This window comes from Aythya fuligula, chromosome 2 (assembly GCF_009819795.1).
Source record: "Aythya fuligula isolate bAytFul2 chromosome 2, bAytFul2.pri, whole genome shotgun sequence".
Classification (NCBI taxonomy): domain Eukaryota; kingdom Metazoa; phylum Chordata; class Aves; order Anseriformes; family Anatidae; genus Aythya; species Aythya fuligula.
Window position 1 is genome coordinate 61,522,134 of NC_045560.1, and position 20,641 is coordinate 61,542,774.

At 39.0% G+C, this 20,641-nt stretch overlaps 2 protein-coding genes across 4 annotated transcripts in view; one reads left to right on the plus strand and one right to left on the minus strand.

Moving 5' to 3' along the window:
• Positions 1-10,994: 10,994 nt before the first annotated feature.
• On the minus strand, positions 10,995-15,078 carry LSM5 (LSM5 homolog, U6 small nuclear RNA and mRNA degradation associated). Its single transcript, XM_032183369.1, has 5 exons — positions 15,007-15,078; positions 13,996-14,091; positions 13,741-13,768; positions 13,015-13,087; positions 10,995-11,269 (listed from the first exon to the last, which is right to left on the minus strand). The coding sequence occupies exons 1-5, from the start codon at positions 15,050-15,052 to the stop codon at positions 11,237-11,239; spliced, it is 276 nt and encodes a 91-aa protein (XP_032039260.1). The 5' UTR covers positions 15,053-15,078; the 3' UTR covers positions 10,995-11,236.
• A 2,384-nt stretch (positions 15,079-17,462) lies between these two features.
• Positions 17,463-20,641, plus strand: part of AVL9 (AVL9 cell migration associated) — a 42,351-nt gene continuing 39,172 nt past the window's right edge. For 2 of the 3 annotated variants that reach the window (XM_032180782.1, XM_032180783.1), the window contains exon 1: positions 17,463-17,672. In XM_032180782.1, coding sequence (XP_032036673.1) covers positions 17,589-17,672 — 84 coding nt within the window. In that variant the 5' untranslated portion in view covers positions 17,463-17,588. The remainder of the gene's footprint in view (positions 17,673-20,641) is intronic. The other variant, XM_032180784.1, reaches the window with a different exon arrangement.

A 20,641-nucleotide genomic window follows, 5' to 3' on the forward strand; every position in this document is an offset into this window, starting at 1 on the left:
AGTTCTGGAGAATTAAAATAAAATAAAATAAAAAAGAGCCTTTTATGCAAACAAGTGCAGTTAGACAAATAAAGGGATTTTTTGAACAGCATCTTCTGATGCTTGAGGCTGACTCTTAGCCAGTAAATTATTATTTTTATATTTTGCATATTCGTTATCCTGCAACATCTCATCCATATCTGTGCTATTAAATGCAGTTGTGTTAAATTCAGAAGCAGTGATCTCAAATGTTAAGAATGAATGGTCTTTTCCTACAATGCAAATAGCTGTGAGCTCTTACCTATATGCATATTATACTCATGAGATCAGATTCATAATCCCCTAAGAACACACCTGCACAGGTTTAAGTAATAAATATTTGCTAACAAGCAGTCTATATTGCATCTCTTAGATATGGGATACTCTTATTCATGTAGCTACCTGATGCTTGCATAACAGGAAACAAATCAGTGTTCTGCATACAGAATTTTAGACAGAACACAAATCAATACACACATGGTAGTGTGCATGTATTTTAACTATTTTAAATACCGCATGTGTTTTAATAATTTTAGTGTGTGGACTAGGTGATCTTAGACGTCTCTTCCAACCTAGATTCTGTGATTCTGTAAGACATTAAAATGTTTAGAAGATTTTGGGGACAGTAGAGAGGTAAACAGCCAAAGAGGTTCAAACATACCATATATGCACATACGTTTTGTCATTGTATGCACATATGTTTTGTCATTGGATGTTTTCCTCCAGCCATGTATATTTTAGAATAAAGTTTTTTATATTTTTATCTTCCTGAGCTTCTAGGTCTTCGTGGAATATCTATGAAAACCATGAAGTGTCATCTTAATCTTACACTATAACATTAAAAGAAAATGACATAAGACAACATTCTGATTAGACGGCACTGGTAATATTAGTGGATTTGAAAATGGAAAAGTAGTATTTCAAGATGGTAGGCCTTTTCTGCAAGTTCAGAATGTCAGCACTAATCATTTCTCCAAACATTTACAGCATCCAGCATCATGTCATCTGAAGTTCTGCACAAGCAGGCTCAAACAATACTAATAACTAGCTAAGTGAGTGGATAATGATATACACATATATGAATATGTATCCAGTATGAGTAGAACATAGAAACTCAGCTACTTTTCTGTACTTTTACAGCCAAAACATACTTTTATTCATCTCTAATAATGTCCAGAATACATAACAATGGTACTAAGCTTGACTTAACAATTACTTGGAAAAAAAAAAAAAATATCTTGCCTTAAAGCCCACTAACATGTCGATTTCATGATTGCCCGATTACTCGATTTTTTTCCTATGTAAGTTTGATGAGGGCTGGGACAAGGAAAGTAGCAATACAAGAGAGGCTTAATTAAACCAGCAGACCTATCCACTTTGTCATTTGGGACTATTGCCATAGCAAAATGCTTTTTATAGGCACCAGAAGCCTAACAAACACATGCCAATTATTTGAATTAATGTGGATACAGTGTGCCTGAGTGCTCGTGATACCATCCCATCCTTTGGGAGGCTCCAGCATGTCAGAAAAGTAAATAGACAAATGGAGAAAAGAAACATTATAAAATCAGTAGCAAGAAGTGTGTCATCTCATTTGTTAAGCAGAAACACAGATTAAAACTTTTTTTTTTTTTTTTTTTTTTTTTTTTCCCCCTGAGGATGTTCAAATTCACAGCTCTGACCTACGTGCCATTATGAGAGTTTTTTACCTTGATCCCACCAGGAGTGCAGAGGAGAACCAGAGCTCATCACAGAACAGTAGCTTAGTTCCAGCTAAATGTTTAACACGAAATAGAAAATATTGCTATGGGGAGCTAAGACTCCTTTAAAATTACTCTTTCACATAATTTTGGTCAGTGGAGGAAACCCACTGAATTTTATTATTTTTTCCTTTTCCAAGTTAGCCCATTAACTACAGCTAGCATAAGACAGAGAAGTTTATATTATATACAGCCATTATCCCTAAAAGTAGTTCTCTTTTAATCCTAAAGGGAAGTAACTTTTCCCCATGGTACAGTTAAACCTTTGGAAGAGGAAACTATTAGCTCTACATTTGTTGTAGATTTCAACTATTCACAAGGCTTAACAGCATGGATGAATTTAGCAGGGTATAATAAAGGATAATGATAATTTCACTTTTTATAGCTGCCCCCAGTGTTCACATAAACCTCTAAGTTAAAATTAGAGCACAATGTATATGCTCTTTCACTACACATGTTCAAAAAAGCACCTGTTGACCTTTTGTGAAAAAAAAAAAAAAAAAACAACAACAACAACAACAAAAAAACCTTTCCTTTTTATCTGGTCTGAAACCGTATATGGAAGTTTGAACTCAGATTAATACTAGCACATTTGCTTTCAATAAAGGTTGTTCATTCCTTACATGTTTCATTTAGCTAAGTCTTCCTGAAAAAATCACATCTTCACATGTGAAGAAAAAAATAATTTGATAGTGTTGTGGAGTTTTGTTACAAATACTTCCTGGCAAAATTCTACTGCCACAGTTTTGGTGTAAATTATAATTCTATGCCAGGTATTGCTTGTTCCTTCTATTATCATGAAACATCCATTTTAGCTTACTAAACATTCTGTGTTATGGTATACATTAGCATTCATAATAGCTTTCAAACTGAACATAGGATAAAAAAAAATACTTGAAAAATATTCGGGTTCTGTGCTACACGGGGGAGGAAATAACATGATTCACCACAGAATCTGACAGGACAAATTGTTCATTCAAAAATTTTTCATGAAAATAAATCAGAAGAGCAATTTCATATACCAACTTGCTTAGTCTAAGCATTTCTGATAGCCAGGACACATGAAAACAGAACTTTTGGTTCAATTGCTGTCTTTAATAAAGATATCTGAACTAATCTAGGCCACATAGATGGAATATCATGTTAGCCAAGCAGCCATTATAAAGAGGTTGGAATTAATTTTCCAAGATCTTCTAAGCTTCTAAGTGAAATAATTACTCTCAGTGTAGCTTACAGATCTGGAAGAGAAATATTTTGGTATCATAACCAAAACAGTCCTTTCCTCTGTGAGCCAGAACAGAATCCATACTTCCAAACCCATTCTCTTATCTCATTCAACATTTCCTTGTAGGTATTTCAAGAAATTCTTTCATAGTCTATCTCATACAATGAGAAATAAATTATTACAGAAGAGCTCCTAACATAAAAAAATAATGGATTAGACTGGCCTCAATAAAAATAAGTAAATAATGATACATCTATATTGAGATTATGACTAATTGTTTAGTTGTTTACAATTATTAGGATTTCCCTGACTATTAAAGCATTGGCTATCTGCAGCAATATAGGAAACTAACCACAGGGCACATTCACCCTTTATGAAGTTAAACAGACTTTTCAAATCACAGAAGGATTTGTCTGTTTGTATGTTTAAATTATACATAACAGTAACCAAAAAATCATGAGATCATGTCTCTCATACTTGGGTTTTGCTTCATATCAGAACAATCTCAGCTTGCAAAGCAGATCATTTTTTTTCTATAACGTATTCAACTTGGGCTGATGCAGTCAGACTTCTCCCTTGGAAGGCCATGGAAAGAATCATGGAGGGATCAAGTGAATATCTTCTGCTTAAACATGTACTCGCAGACAGCTATTTTACCTCACTTTAAAGTGCTGAGAAAATTACTTCTTCTGTAAAGCTGCGTTCCATTTATTATTTTAAAATGTTTTCTGAAAACAACATAATTTCATAGCCTAATCCTTAAAGCATTTCTTTTATGGTATGATTTTTTTTCCAAGTATCAACACAGGAAGATTCTAAATTGCTTTAGCAATGTGTTTGCTACAGTTGCATATGACCAACATGCCTTGTTTATTTATTTTTATTTTTTTTTTCCCTTGAAACAAGTAAACAATGCAACCAGTACTTTCTTTCAAATGCTATACAGAAGAAAAAAGTACAGACTCTGCTCTGTTAATATGCTAATAAATAAGTGAAGGAGGCTGCTACAGATGTGGAAACTATATAGGCTTTGCTATGCTAATTTTAAAATGGAAAAAAAATAAAATAAAAAAAAGCTCTTATTGTTTCAACACTTAGCTCCACTTTTTCCTCATTTGCAAAGCAGATCCTTAGCTCTGAGAGACTGACTAGAATTACCTAGAACAAGCATCATTTTAGCATATGACCTGTTTGTTAGATGGTAAAAAGGTCACTATATCTTGATTAATGTTATATAGCACTACACGATAGGATTCATAAACACATTTCTGTCCCAAGGGGCTCAGTTCTATTTTATTTTCCAGTGACACATTCCTAACAGCAGCTTTTACTTAGAGATGAGCAGCCTACAACTTCTTCAGTGGGTACTTATCCTAGGAAGTCAATAAATCTCTTTTCCATAGTCACAAGCAGTTTTCAAAGATGTGACATTTTGGTCCAGTTATTAACTGACCCTAAGCAAGGATGAAAATGCAGGACGATCAATAAATGTGAGAAAGACCTTTGGTGTTAAGGAACCCAGACAAACTAGTGCAGCTTTCTTTCCTACTGACTTCAAAAAAACACTGCTGATCATACTGATAATCCCTCCAGTATTTACAGTTTACAGGAAGTGCTCAATCTACAAGAGCCTGACCTCAAAGTATAACTTGAAAAATAGCTGCTTAACCTAGAAAGGGCAAGACTGAAGAGAAATAACAATGTTTAAATATCTACTAAGCAGCTATAAAAACAAGCTTTAGTGTACATCCACTACACATGGAATAATGACCTTAAATTATCTTGCACTTTACAAACTGAAAAAGCAATACAGGAAAATTTTTAAGAATTATACAACCATTTGTCAAGAATGATACAGAAAGTCAATTGTTCACCTTTAGACTATGAAACACTAGATTATCTTTAAATGTTCTCACCCTATTGCCATCGCTTTGTGTATTTCTATGATCATCACACAAAAGCATCATCCCCAGCTGTGTGCTTATAACTATGTATGCATATGCACATGTGCACATGCAAATTCATTTCTTTATTATGCACAGTTGAAGATTACTCATAGGTAAGCCAATTAACATAAACAGCATTCAAATTAAACCTTAGTTACTTGAAAAACATTAGCCCAATGGATCACTGTAATCAGTATGTAAATTCTTTTTTCAAAATTCTGTTCTCATAAATCACAATAAAACCATTTCTTTTACAGAGCCTAGGCCATCTACTTTCCGATATTCACCTTCTCTGTCATCAGGTATTTAATAGTAAAACAACTGACAGAGGCCAAGCACTGTAACTAGCATAACAGCTTACCTCCACACCAGCTGCATTTTAATCTAAATAAGTATTATGGTTTAGAAAGTATACATGCAAATACACTTTTGCAATTACACAAGATTTAGAAGGAGTAATGTGCAACTGGATAGACCAAGGACTCCACAGTAGCATGCTACCTCAGATCAACATACCATCTAGAAGGAAGGGAAGTACAGAAATATTCATCCAGATAATACATGTAATAATAATAATAATAATAATAATAATATAATGCAGTAGTAGGAAATGGTGGTTTTTTTTTTTTTTTGTTTCTGTTTTTGTTTTTTTTTTTATAGATTTGATGTTAGTTACAATCCATTGAAACAATATATGCAACAACAGTTAAAACACTGGCACAGTGTCCTGAAATGAGCATTCACTGTCTGTTGCCAGATGCTGCCAGCAAACAAAGGCAGTAGGATCAGCAGAAGAGTGTAATACACTGGAACTGAAACTTTAAAATACATCACAAACATAGATAGCCATTCTCAGCACGGTCTACAGAGTTGTATAGTTATTTTGTAACTTGCAAGAATGAGACTCCAGAATTTGCCTCGGGTTATGTTAGATTTTAAATTACATTTTTTAAATTGTTTCAGAAATATAAGAACCTTGGTACAGTGATTCTCATAGACTGCATAAACACAACTGGTCTTTCTCCCATTGTGAGAGGAATAGAAAAATATTCCTATCCTCATGTTAGCGTAACTGAGGTCACAGGAGGATCTGTACTTTTCCACTGACTGAAAGGAACAGACCAGGTTCTTGTGCCTCCTGCATAGCTGAAGCGTTCAGTTGCCTGGTAACTTGTTCTAAGCTATTGCGTATGTGTTCATACACATACATGTAGGAACACAAAGCTGCCCGTTAGGTTTATGAGCCAAAATAGTTTACAGCAACACAATGGTTTACAGCAATTCAGAAAGTTTAACCTAAATTCCACAGAATTCGGTGTATGTGCTTACATGGTTTGATGAACAAAACTTTGTGTCCTTTTCTTTTTATATAAAAGTTATTTGTAAGTTAATTTGGAACATAGACAAGGCATAGTATTAAAAACCAAATGTATCAATTAATAGAAAAAAATACCTTTTCATATTGTTTTCGCTTAAACATATTTTAATTCTAATAAAAACAAACAAAAAAACACATTTCTAAATTTTCTCTTGTAAAACTGGAATGTCTCCAATTGTACCGTTCAATTTGTATATAAGATAGAAAGTTGGGCAAATAAGAAGCAACTTTAATCAGTCCTCACACTCAGTTACAAACCAGTCCTCGTATTACTTCTTAGAACGGATCAGGTTGGAAGGGACCTTAAGGATGATCTAACTCCATACCCCCTGCCATAGGCAGGGATGCCACCCACTAGATCAGGTTGGCCAAGGCCCCATCGAGCCTGCTCTTGAAACCGGACTCATTCTCACAGGTCCACATTTTTCGTGTGCTGGGGGCTCCAGACCTGGACACAGTACTCCAGGTCCAGGTGGGGCCTCACAAGGACAGAGCAGAAGTGAACAATCACCCACCTCCCTTGACCTGCTGGTCACACCTCTGTTGATGTAGCCCAGGACGCAGCTGGCCTTCTGGGCTGCTTCACACACTGCTGGCTAATGTTGAGCCTTTCATCCACCAGAACCCCCAAACTCTCCATGGGGCTCTTCTCAGTAATTTCTTTTCCCAGTCTGTCCTCATGTCTGGGACTGCCCCGACCCAGCTGCAGCACCCTGCACTTGTTGAACCTCATGCAGTTCACATGGGCCCACTTCTCCAGCTTGTCCAGGTCCCTCTGAATGCACCTCTACCTTCTGTTGTATGTACTGCACCACTCAGCTCTGTGTCATCTGCGAACTTGCTGAGGGTGCACTCAATCCCATCGTCTATGTCACTGATGAAGATATTGAAAAACAACAGTCCCAAGACAGACTCCTGAGAAACACCACTTGTCGTCACCGGCCTCCACCTGGACATTGACTCCCACTCTCTGGGTGCAGCCATCAAGCCAATTCCTTATCCACTGGATGGTCCACCCTTCAAATCCATATCTGTCCAATCTAGAGATTAACGTGTCATGTTGGACATGTCAAGAGCCTTACAGCAGTCCAAATACATGACATCAGTCTGTCTTCCCTTATCAACTGAGGCAGTCACTCCATCATAGGAGGCCACCAGACTGGTCATGCACAATTTGTCCTTGGTGAAGCCATGCTGGCTGTCTCCGATCACCTCGTCTTGGATGTGCCTTAACATTGCCTCCAGGAGGATCTGTTCCATGATCTTTCCAGGCACAGAGGGGAGGGTCACCGGTCGTTAATAATGATCTGTCAATTTATGCTTGCTGAGTCTGAGAGATCATGTGATGTCCTATGAAAAGGTATTTTCTTCTATTAATTGATACATTTGGTTTTTAATACTATGCCTTGCCTATGTTCCAAATTAACTTACAAATAACTTTTATATAAAAAGAAAAGGACACAAAGTTTTGTTCATCAAACCATGTAAGCACATACACCGAATTCTGTGGAATTTAGGTTAAACTTTCTGAATTGCTGTAAACCATTGTGTTGCTGTAAACTATTTTGGCTCATAAACCTAACGGGCAGCTTTGTGTTCCTACATGTATGTGTCATTCATACGCAATATGAGGTTGGTCATACAAAATCTTCCTTCAGATTAATCTTTCAGTTTTAGATTTCATGCAAGAGCAGACATCAAGTCTCCTTAACCACTGAAACCAGTGCCAATTTGTCAATGAACAGCATCAGAAATTGTCCTTGAGCATCTTTCTTCAAAATTTTTCTTTTTAGAATGTTAATATTGCTGCACCACAGACTTTCACTCGTAGTCACACATTCTTCTTTAGACTCTAAGGCAACTTAATACTTTAAAACCACAACATCAGTGTACTTGATACAGCTTTTCCACTCTAAATTTTGATGACTGTGAAAAGCTGCAAGTACTTTAAAAAATAACTTGCTTGTTCTTGCTAAAGAAATAAAAAGATGAAGCGTTATTAAGGACTAGTGCAAACCTGTAAGTATCCATAAAGCTATGAATAGGAAATGTATAATTTGTTAACATTACTATTTGAACACAGGCATGCAAAACATTCATCAGTTGAATTCTGAAGCCTATAGCTGAAGTGATGGGCAGTTCCCCCAAGGATAAAACATACACCAAAAGCCACCAGTAAGCTAGGAATCTCTTTAACTTTCATGTATTAAAAAAAAAAAAAAAAAAAAAAAAAAAGGATCTTTTAAATAAATAAATAAATAAATAAATAAATAAATAAATAAATGGGGAATGGGGAAATCCCAAATAGTCATAGGGAAAACAGTAAACATTTAGGGCTTTAATTTCTTTTTACGTTTCTTTTTATGTTTATTGTTTAATCAGGACAGAGAAACATAGAACATTCGCAACAGCAATATTCAGGTCAGTTTGAGATCTTGGTATCACTGAAATATATGTCAGCGAAATCTAAAGATGTGGGGATGGCACTTTAGGACTAATTTATGTTCATACATACATATATACCCACTTCCCAACTCCCCATCGCTATCTTAACTATGTCTGCAACTAAACTAAAATAGAAGGCAAAAACCAAGACAACCATGCAGCAAAACTGAAGATCACTGCAACCAGTGCTGTCTTAAAGATGGGAAAAAAAGTGCTGAAAGGTACCATAGTAATACTCGTTGTAAGCATAAACTTATTTTAACCAAATGATCCCTCCTTAATTTAATCTTTAAGCATTATTAAGGTTTACATATTCTTAAAGCCTAAGATATTATTTTTGAACAACCTACTTGCAGTGACAAACTAATTGGCATTCTGGAGAATGCGAGTGTCCAAAACTTCTACAGGACAATAGAGTATCAACACATTAAAAAACTCTAGATGAGCGAAGAAAAAAACACTCATTTATTCACACTGAAAAATCTTACTTGCTCTTTCTAAACAACAGGCTACAGGAATATTGAATGCAAAGTAAAGCAGACTAGTCTGGAATTCTTTGAATTTTCTGCTCGACATTACAAATCTTTCTTTTCATATTATAAATCATTAAGAGCATGTGAGCAGTAAAGAAATTGTCTCTAGAGTGGTCTGCAGACATCAAAAGTCACAATGAAGATGTCTACCTAGGAGATAAGTCTTACCACTTCCTCTGAAGTGAGTGAATAAACAACCAAGGGAGGAATCGAGGCAATAGAAAATTATTCCAAAGATAAAACCCTGAGAACGTAAAATATTTGTGCTGTCTGAATAAAACCCCCAAAAGAAACAAAATAGTTTATCTTTCCCTTTGAAAAGTTGCTTTTTCTCTCTCAAGCATGAAGATACCCTTCAGTTCAGGAATGTCTGCAAAATAGTGAGCGAAGTACATACACTGGAATATGTAGAACTTACTTCAAAAAGTACTGCACCTCCTAGAAATCTTTTAGGTGCACCAAAGAAAAGATTTAATTTATCTCTAGGAAATAACAAAACTAACAGATGATACTCCAATCAAATTAAGGGGATTTTGTTTTTTAAAAGATGTTTTATTTATATATTTTAAAAAGGCTGGAGGAAGTGGAAGTGGGAACAGAAATGAAAAACCAGGGAGTCACTAGTATAGATTGCAATGTCCAGATTCACTGGTGACAACAGCTGAACCCATGTTCAGAGCAAGTGGGTCTGAATGTAGCATGTTCCCTAGGGGAAGGGAGAGCCTCTTTCCCCCTTAAAAGGAAAATGCAAAAAGTTTCAGCTTTCAGAAGGCAGTTCTATAGTTATATAAAGCAAAAGGAAGCAAAAGGATTTTGCAGTCTCCTGGTCCTGAACCCCTTCCTTCAACTCTTCTTTCCTCTTCTTGTGATTGGAAAGCAATGTGCTTCCTGCCTCTGGGAGTTCATACTTTACCCTACGTATGTTATACCCTACTACTTCAACAGCAGACAGGCACCAGCAATTCTCCTCCAAAGAGATTTAAACATAGGAATCAGTTGAATAGTGTATTATGAAAGTATAAGCTGCACTGAACAGTATTTAGAGTCAGGTTCCCCATCCTAGTGATAAAACAAATATATCATTGCCTTACTTTATAGAAATTCTTATGAAGTTGTAGTTACCCCTGTATATATATCTATGTTTAGATCACAGGTGAGCAGAATCAACCAGGACTGTGTTTACTCTAAAATGAGTACTCTGAACTATGCAAGCACGCATGGGCAGCTCCTAGTTTAATTAAGCATACACAGCACCACTTAGTGGTGAAGACGAAGTCTCCACTGCCACAAATAAAAAAGTTTTAGCAGTCTTTTTTTCCCTAAACATTAAATCTGGCCTGTGTGTTCTTATTTGCCAAAGGCCATTACAGTGCCTTTAAGGAAGAATATCTACCAAGCCAAGGAGGTCCAAAACTGCTGAACCTCAAAACCAGCAAAACCAAAGTCTGCAGTGTATCAAATAGATGCATCCACTTCACAAAAGTTTCCAGAGTTGTCCAGCATTCTGCCAGTTTCTGGTGACACAAGTGATTTTTTGGCCTGTACGTCAATGAAGAGCAACACCTGTGTTTTACATAGGCTTGTGTCACAAATGAATGCAACAGATACAGAAAAAATTAGGCTGACAGCAACTGACACAATTTTGAAAAATAATTCTCAGTCATGCACTTAGGTAACAAAATACAATACTTAACCAAAAAAAAAAAAAAAGGCCTTTTATTCAGAACAAATTAGTACGTCTTTACAAGAAAGTCATGATTTCAACTTACAAAGTCAGCATTAGCAACACACCTTTCCTGAAGAGGAAATATTTGTCTTTTATCAAATGTCAAGTGATGCAAATAAAAAAAAAACCAAAAACACCCATACCCCCAAAAAGCTCTATTTAGATTATATATAACATGTCTTCATAGATGACAACCGTATTAAATTTATACTTCAGGTCCTTCTCCTCCAGGAACCAGCTATAAAAGAATAAGAATTTTGTGTTAGTGCCATGGATCCAAGTTTTACAAACCTGTATGTGACAGTTCTTCCTTTAAAAGATTCTAGCAAATAGAGTCTTCATGGTAGATCACAAAAGTGGTTTTTAGATTCATTATTGTCTTCCCCTCTCAGAAGAGGAAACCAGTTACTGTCAGAAAGGGACATGTCAAAAAGAAAGTCCAAAATACAAAGAATGTTTGACACTCAACACAAAAGGAGTTCCTAGATAATGCATAGTATGTTTTTTTCTTTATTATTTAGTTCAAGAAGATGATTCTGTCTTGAAATGCTACAGTTCATTTTTAAAATAACAAAGAATATGCTTCCTTTCAAGAAGTATTTCTCCGATTGCCGATTCTCCTCCACACTTTTGCTATACTGGGAAGTTGGTTTTCCTCTTCCCAGCTTTCATGGTTAATCAAAGCTTGAAAAACTTGTAAAGAGTCTAAACCCTTCTACAGACAGCATGAAATAAGTCAGCATAGCAATTTCCCATGAATACAGTAAAGAACTCAATAGAAGAGTAAATTCATATGGAAAAATATGAATAAGGGTAAAGGGGGAAAAAATCTAACATTCATTTTACTTTGATTTTCTTAATAACCAGCTGAGCCCTTCTAAAATACAAAGACCTTTGGTGTTTTGTGGACAGAAGTAAGAAGCTTAAAGCACCGGTTTTCTTGACAGAAGACGTGCCCTTAAAAGAGGCACAAGAGCCCTCATACAGAAATATGTTTGGACCTTGCTGAATATGTGCACACTAAGAATCACAAGCTTCTGCTTCAAGGGCAATATACCACCAGATCAACTGGTTGGTAATTATTCCTCCCCATACAAGAAGTCAGAATATGCACAGCACTCTAAGGATGCAGAACAACAACAATTTCTAAGTCTTTTTTTTTTTTACTTTGAAATTAAGATAGCATTTGCTCAGACACACTAAGAAGGTGTGAGGCAGGTAGGACAACGATATGGATATTATTCCCCACTCATACAGAGCAGACAGACTCAAGTCTGTCTTTCTCTACCCTCAAAATTAGGAATGCCCTCATGTAAGAAGTCCAGATTTGATAAGTTATCAATGCATGTAAGCAAAAAACCACCATGGGTTTGCTTTTGTTGTAAAGTATCTATGAAGCTGCAGAATTCAGTTAGTAATGCATAATCACAATATTCCTATTTTAGTACTGATTTACACACATCAGCAAGTGATGAACAAAAAACAGCACTTCTGATTTGGTATAGTCCAGCAAACCTGCAGATTACTTTTTTTTTTCCGGAGCGTATTAAGGTACAGTTCTCTGGGCATCACAACGGCCAACTGACTTAGCAAGCTTTTAAGTATCTGAACTGCTGCAAAGACGTTACCTTACAGATAAAATAATGGATGAGATGTAGATGTATCCCATCCCACATACTTATGGAGGTAGACACTCATGGTTTAGAAGTCACTGTGGCAACCAGCTTATTCCAAAGCCAAAGTGATCCCACACCAAAAGACCAGAAAAGAATTGACCAAAATAAAATTGCGGTCACGCTCCTCCTTCCATCCATTTTAAACTGTAAAATGTACAAAGTATGACAACGCGATCACTTCTCCATCATCATTCACATACATAAATGCTCTGGAAGCTACCTGAAGTAGCTCAAGTAGTTGACTTCAATCACTGATGAACAGGAACAGAAAAGAGACACATGCAGCGCTTTTACCACGAAAACTTACCATTGTTATGTTATTTCCATTTAGCAAAATCTGGTCTAGTTTTGTGATTCTTCTGCCCTCAGGTGTAATCTCACTGAAATAACAACAGAAGCAGTAAACAAGAGAATATTGTTAAGAGTGACAACAGTTTTGATTAGAGTAATGGCACAAATCTACCCATTAAGGTGGCATTTACTGGAAGCAACAAATAAGCTATTTGTTCCTCAGTGTTATCTTGATAAACTGACCACCTAGACAGAGAAAGCTACCAGACAACTAAATAGATCTGTTGAACTTCTCTGCTCAGCACAAAAACCATACAGTTTTACCCTCTAAACCTTGGCAAATTCTTCAATACCACTGATACTCAAAATAGGTTTCAAACAGCAACACTGCGTGACAAAGTAAAAAACATCTGCTAACTTTTAAAATCTTTAGACATTAAGGAAATGCAAAAACAAACAAGCAAATAAACTGCTAGAGAGATCAACATAGAACCTATGCTAAATTAATGCTACAAATTACAAACTTGATTAGAAGCATCCACTGCGATAAATCATCTAAAAACTGCTCTATGACATAGCTGTCCTGAAAAGGTCACCCTCTACAGTTCAAGTCTGAGATATAAACTTTCTCAGTTTGCAAATCTTCATGAAATATGAATACTCAGTTCACAGATCTTATACCATATTTTTAACTCATGAAACCAAAGTTTTAATAGCAACAAGACATAAAAATAATACTTACAATTCTGTAACATCTTCTAACACCATATCTGAAGGGTCCAGTTTCAAGGAAAATAAGGCACAAAATTTTTAAGTCAACATACTTAATTATTTTCATTTTACAGTAAACTATAAATTTTAATCCGGAAAATAGAATATCAGAATACACTTAATCCATACAAAAGGGTTCTACTCAACAAACTCAATACTTCCAAAGACAATAAACGAATTGAGCTTAAGCATATAGTTGATGGTTTTAAACATATCCAAAGGATACTGACAAAATCATCAAATCCTAGAAGCGTTCCAACGATTTCTTTATCACTCTTCATCACGATGTGAATGCGAGAGCCTATACATTTATCCACAAGTTCTGTAAATTAAAAAAGGAGAAATGCAGAGAGCTTAAGCAAACTTTTAAGACAAAAATCCTACCATCATGATGGCCAAAAGCTAGTTCACAGGGACACTAATAAAATATATTCACACAGAAAAATATGCATATAAAGTGGAAAAACAAAAAAAAAAAAGCTATTTTCTTGCACACATTACTACTATTGCATAAATAAATTTTTAAGTTGATAGACTGGAATAATGCACATACATTCACATTAGTGAAGACACTTTATTGTTACTGGTGTATATTTAACTAGGTCCTAGAATCATGACTCTATCATTAGGGTTGGTAAAGACCCCCAAGACCATCTGGTCCAACCATACCCCTACCACCAGTGTCACCCACCAAACCACGCCCCCAAGCACCACGTCCAGCCTTCCTTGAACACCCCAGGGGACGGTGACGCCACCACCTCCCCGGGCAACCGGTCCAGTGCCTGACTGCTCTTTCTGAGAAGAAATGTCCCCTCATTTCCAACCTGAACTTCCCCTGGCACAACTTGAGGCCATTCCCTCTAGTCCTATTGGCTGGTGAGAAGAGGCCGACCCTCAGCTCCCCACACCTTCCCTCAAGATAGCTGCAGAGAGCAATGAGATCTCCCCTGAGCCTCCTCTTCTCCAGACGAAATAACCCCAGCCGCCCTCACAGTGCCCCAGCCCCTTCCTGGGGCCGCTCCAGGTCCCCGACGCCCTTCTGGCCCCGAGGCGCCCTCCCGCCAACCGCCCCCGCCGCATTCAAACCTCCCGCCCAGCAGCGCAACAGCGGCCCCCGCCTCCCCGCGGAGGGCACAAGAGCCGCCGCCCCCGCCCCGCCGGCATCAGGGGCACGGAGCAGCAGCCCGAGAGCAGCCCGGGGGCGGCACAGCAGCGCCGGCCGGCGGCCGGGGCTCACCGAGCGGCAGGAGCTGCGACGGGTTGGTGGTGGCGTTGGCCGCCATCTTGCCGCCAGGCCCCGCCCAATCGCTGCCGGCCTCCCGCGCGGAAGTGCAGGGTTCACCCAGGGCGGGCCGCTCGCTCGGGGCCAGCCGCCAGGGCGAGAGCAGCCGCTGGCGGAGCCGTCGTTCGCGGCCCCAAAGCTCGTCGCTCTGCTAATTGGCGTTTGTCTTAATTAGCGCCGTGGTCACGCGCTGCTGTGCGTAAGGAAGGCGGATGGCGCGTCACACTGAGGTGTTTTTTTTTTTCGTCACGCGTTTCACAAAGTGGAAAAGATCGCTTCGGCTTTCATTCTCTTGTTGTTTAATCACAGAATCACAATTAATGGGTATTTCCCCCTATTTTTGCATTCCTAAGGCTTCTACTTTTGTAAATACCACCTAGATTCTTAAATTTTGAGACAGTCATCGTATCTCTGTCCAATTGTTACTTCCCTTGTCGTTTCTCCCTGTTTATTTTGCAGAAGTTTCCAAGCAGGAAATCCTGATCCCACCCAGTGCCATGATCACTGCCTTCTCCAACTCCATTTTCCTAACATTAAAAAAAAAAAAAAAATCTTCCAAACAGGAAGTGAGATTGCAATCAGCAAGAAATCAGTTACAAGCCTCAATCCCAAATCAATGATTCATTTATGCTTTTCTCACACAGAAATTCGAAAATATTTATTATTTTTTACTCACAAGCTCATCTCCACAAATTCACAATTTCTTTCTTCAGGAAGCTGGGCTATAGCTAAAAAGCACAGTGGATCTCCCAGCTGCCACAGGCACTGCTCAGGCCTGATGCTGCTTCTGGACATAAAACACACCGCCCGTGTGAAACCTTGTTCACTTCAGAAGCTGACGACTCCTTGTTACTGTTATGAAATTCAGAAATTCATATTTCATTCAAATTCTGATTATTGTACTAATGTTGGTTAAAGCTGGTGGTTGTAAAGTAAATATTAACCGAGTGAATAAGAACAATGTGTATGGTTGAGTTTCTATTGATGTTTGTTGGAAATGCATTTCTAAGAGCGTCTGTGTCACCGCAGTTCTCTCTTCCTTTTCTTTTTCATAATACACGCTGTGAGCTGTGAAAAAGACATCAGTCTTCCTGAAACAAGCTGATGTTTTCAGTCCAATGTTTAACATTTTTATGGCCTTGGTGAGAAAGAAAATTTCAAGCAGTGGGAAAAAAAAAATCTAATAATATATTCAGAGAAGCAATAAGCCATGATTACTCAGCAGTATCATTGAGATGCCTCTAGAATGAAAAATCCATAGCTGTGAGAGTGATGCCAGACTGCCCTTTCTTTCTTCAATGAACCAAGTAGGAGCGATAGTACCCCCATGCATCTTTTTTGGTATATCTCATTACTGCAGGAGATAATGGCTACTATTTAATACTTCTTTTTTTTTAAGTATACTAAACATCATGAAAAATAAGTTACAGAATAAAACCCAGTAAGAAATCATTTGCTTGCCAGTGCTGGATTGTTCCTTGTAGTTTATCCTTTGTTCCCTAAAGTATGTTTTATATAATGGAACTGCTACCAAACCTGAGGAACAATACGTAATTACATGCTTTATTGTTATAATTTGAGCCTCTGGGTATTGTGTTAGCGATGAGATATTCTTTGAGCACTCTTCTTTTATACTTCCTTCAAAAAGGATATCTTCCTCTGATTTCCACAGAGAATCTTAATTACTAAGGGCATGATCTCTACCGAACGGTTTGAATAAACAGAGCTGAATCATAAGAAAGGTTAATGAGGGAGTGCGGCCTGGGTGCAGTGAGATAAAGATTTTTCATTTTTCTCTCACACTGCATTTGCATGTGCTCCTGGACAAACCTTTGAAGCATCTCCCTCGGGATCCAGCAATAAATGTTTAGGGGCAGCACAGCTCTAACAGCAGAAATGTCCCTTTTGCTCATTTCCAACCTTCAGCAGCCGAGCTGACCTAGGCGGATTAAACCCTGCTCAGCCACCATTTCGCCCTGCCCTTAATCTGCACGGCTTCAACTTGAAGCGATGGAGGCTGAGGATACACCGCGCTCTGCACTTTCAAGGGGGTTTTGAGGAAAAAAAAATAAATAAATGAGAGGAGCTGGACCCTGCTGGCGGGGGAGCTGGGGGCTCCTCAGGGGGCTGACTGAGAGGAGAGGGGAGCCAGAGAGAGGTATTGGGGGCCAGAGAAGGGCTGGGAGAAATGCTTAACTTTCAATAAACTGAAATAAAATTTTAATGAAGTGGTATTTTAACGGAATTAAGCTGTTTCTCCTCCGCGTCTTCCAGGGAGCCGGCGGGCTCCGTGGGGCCGCCTCCTGAAGTGTGTCGGTGCCCGCCCCCTCCCGCCGCCCGGGGGCGGCCATGGCGCGGGGGGCCGAGGGCGGCGCCGCTCCGCCTTCCCCGGCCGGGCGCTGCGGAAGCGAAGGCGGTCAGGGCCGGGTCCCGGTCCCCGTCCCCGTCCCCGTCCCTGCCGGTCCCCGGGAGCCGGGAGGCGGAGCGGAGAGCCCGGCCTGGGCGGCAGCCTGCGGGGCGGCCATCTCCGGGGCTCCATGGAGAAGCGGGGCGCCCTGCCGCCGCGGGGCCCGGTGCTGCACATCGTGGTGGTGGGCTTCCACCACAAGAAGGGCTGCCAGGTGAGGTGGGGGGGGGCACCGCTGCCTTCAGCCATGCTTTGGGGTCGGGTTTTGGGGTGGTTCTTCAGCCTCTGCCTCGGGGCCGTTGGCGCTGGGGGAGCCGCCTGCGTGACTCTGCTTAATGCCCGAGCCAGGCGTGGGGCAGGGTGAGGGCCGGCAAGGGGAAGTCCTACAGCTCTCCCCACACACACCCTACATAGCCCCATACACACCCTACATCGCCCCATACACACCCCACACCGCCCCAGGAGGCCCAGAGGACCGGGCCGGGCAGGGGGCTGCAGGGCCACCCGGCCCCTCAGCCGGCAGGTTGGGGCTTCCACCTGCTTTCTTCAATTATTTTTACTGTTTTTCATGCTAAATAGTTGCGCTAATTTCATGTGAAGGCTCGGAGGGGGTTGGAATTGTGATACCTACTGCAAATCATACCCGTTTAATGCATTGTCAGGTGTCTAAAAGGTTAAAAAAAAAAAAAAAGTTCCCTCCCTCCTTTTGCTGGCAGTCCAGGCTTGTGGTACCGTTTTGAGCTGGTAGAGTAAAACAATTCTATATAAACTTCTATGTAAGCCTGATGTGCCCGGGTTACAGATCCGTACTTAATTTAAATAAGTTTTTTTGCCTGTCTCATCACCATTTTTCTTAAATATTTGACTGCTTCATCTGGAAAGCAAGGTAGAAAAAAATTAAGTCAGGTAGAAGAATGCCCTATATTTCATAGCTGTTTTATGCTCTTGATTTTTTTTTTATTATTATTATTTGTTTTCTGAAAGAAAAATCTTAGCAGGAAGTTTTTTTTTTTGGGGGGGGGGTTCATGTATATAGAATTGTATTTCAGACTAAATAACAGGTATTCAAACACTTGTAAAATGTTATATGAAGAAATCTGGTGTTTAAGCTTCTAGAGTCATTACATATTTTATGATGGGACAGTCAGTGTTTTATGACTCTGGAAGCCTGAATAAATCCTGCACTCTGCTTAGGGAAATAGTGGTATGTTAAGAAATTCACATAGCTTTAAAATGATGAATAACTGTTCTGGTCATGTGGCAGCTGGTTTGTTTCTTAAATGTGGTTAAGTTCCAAGGTAACTTTGAACACTTGGACTTTCCGTTTCTTAAGTGACAAATAACCCTTGAAATCGGGTTTGTTACCAGCTAGGTCTCCAAACATAGCTGCTTTGTTATTAGCATAGCAGATAGAGAGGATGGTGGACTTGCCTTGCTGAGAGTTGGCGAGCCTAGCAGCCTTTCTCCTAAGCAGATAGCGTATGAAGTGGCAGCCAGCATTGTTGGAGTGACCGAAAATGAATTTTGTATTTTGAGTTTCTGACTTACATTAGGAAATGTTAATCTGAATCTGTTTAACATATATAAATATATTATTTCCCCTTGTATTTCCATCCCCTTTCTTTTTTCTCATTAGCTAAGCCTTAAAGATTGTGTTTCAGTGGGGATGGCTCCCCACTAGGATTTTTCTTGTGGCTTTCTTGAATGGTGTTTTTTGAAATGGTTTGATACATTTCAGCTGTTGGAGAACCAAATGAACTGGTTTAGATAGCACTGCTACAGCAGCAACATATTTCAGCATTCCTCAAAGCTCTTTTGAAAGTGGGAGAGGGCAGACCAGTCTTTTTCTTGGAGCATTCTGTCTTTACAAAACTTGCAAAAATTATTGCACGTTGTTCTATCTGCTGGTTGTTGTCTGAGAACTTGGCTTGACCTGAAGTCATTTTGTACAAGGTACCAAAGGGTTAAAGTAGTGTTTGTTAATGCTTTAGTAAATTAAACAAGCTCAGGATAGTAACATGTAAAACAAATGATCATACCACAGAGCCTGAAGCTTAAGTGCAATAAATCTGGTTTTCTGAGAGTCTGCATGGTTTTGTAATGCATCCATTTTTCTCAGGGCACCCAGAGGTTGTTTGCATGTGGATGTTTGCAGGATCACTTTCTAGATATAATTAGATCGTCTTAGTTGCAAGGTTTACAATATTTATCAAGTCACTTTCTTGTCAGAGACTGTTAGGAATTGAACATTAGTTGAGGGTCTGTAGGAGGAAGCACGTTTATGCCCACATCTTGTTGGCTGGTTAAAAAAAAAACAACATAGGTTGGAGAAAAAAGTACATGTGGCTTTTGTTGCTTCTGTTTTTCTTCTGGAGTCTGTATTTCTTTTCTTGTAATATTATGCGGGGTTGATACAACAGCAAACCCATAAATTGATAACACTGAATTTTACCATGATGCCAGTAAAAAGCTTTTAGAAGTAAGTTTTCAGGTGTTGTCAGAAATTGGATGGGAAGATCTTTGAGCCAAAGTCGTTTTTTAAAACTATCTCAAGAAAGCAATTGGGGAATTTGCAGAGGAGGATAGCTGTGGGGAGGGGAAAGGGGAAGCTGGCACAGGGGTAAGAACCACAGCAATGTAGAGAAAATTGTTAGGACCACAAACAGCCAAACTGTGTGAAGGAAATCCAACTGCAGCAGTCTTCAGTCACCTAACCATAAAAAGAAGTGGGTGAGGGAGGTCAGTATGCAGAAGGAAGATTTATTTTTTTGAATCATGTGGATTACCTTCAAACAAATCCTTTGTCTCCATTTCCAGTAGTAGTAATGATACCAAGCATGAAAGTGAAGATGGGATGAGGAAGCAAAGACTTAAATTCTGTTGGGTTGAGTGAAGGAATCAGATCACTTGTTCCAGAATTTAGGAAGAACTGATCCAAGAAACTGGAGCCCTAAGAGCAAGACTTAAATATCTGCTACCTCTGACTTGGCAGATTTGTTACTGAAATAAAGAAAACATGTCCTAAAAGAACAGGAGGCAGGGAGCTGCGCAGCTATACCCTGATGAGCTTCATCAGTAGTATGCAAGACTCTGGAGAATTTGCAGAGGAAAGAATTTAATTAACAGTATGAAAATAAGTGGAATTAGTCCTGTGTGGATTCACTAAAGATAGATCATGGCTAG

What these genes read in the sequence shown, in the direction of transcription:
- LSM5 (XM_032183369.1), bottom strand. Translation starts at nt 15,052, where the DNA reads ATGGCGGCCAACGCCACCACCAACCCGTCGCAGCTCCTGCCGCTCG. An exon ending in GTCGCAGCTCCTGCCGCTCG is followed by an intron (nt 14,092 to 15,006) that starts GTGAGCCCCGGC and finishes TTTAATTTACAG; the next exon opens with AACTTGTGGATAAATGTATA. An exon ending in AGGATTTGATGATTTTGTCA is followed by an intron (nt 13,769 to 13,995) that starts GTATCCTTTGGA and finishes TGGACCCTTCAG; the next exon opens with ATATGGTGTTAGAAGATGTT.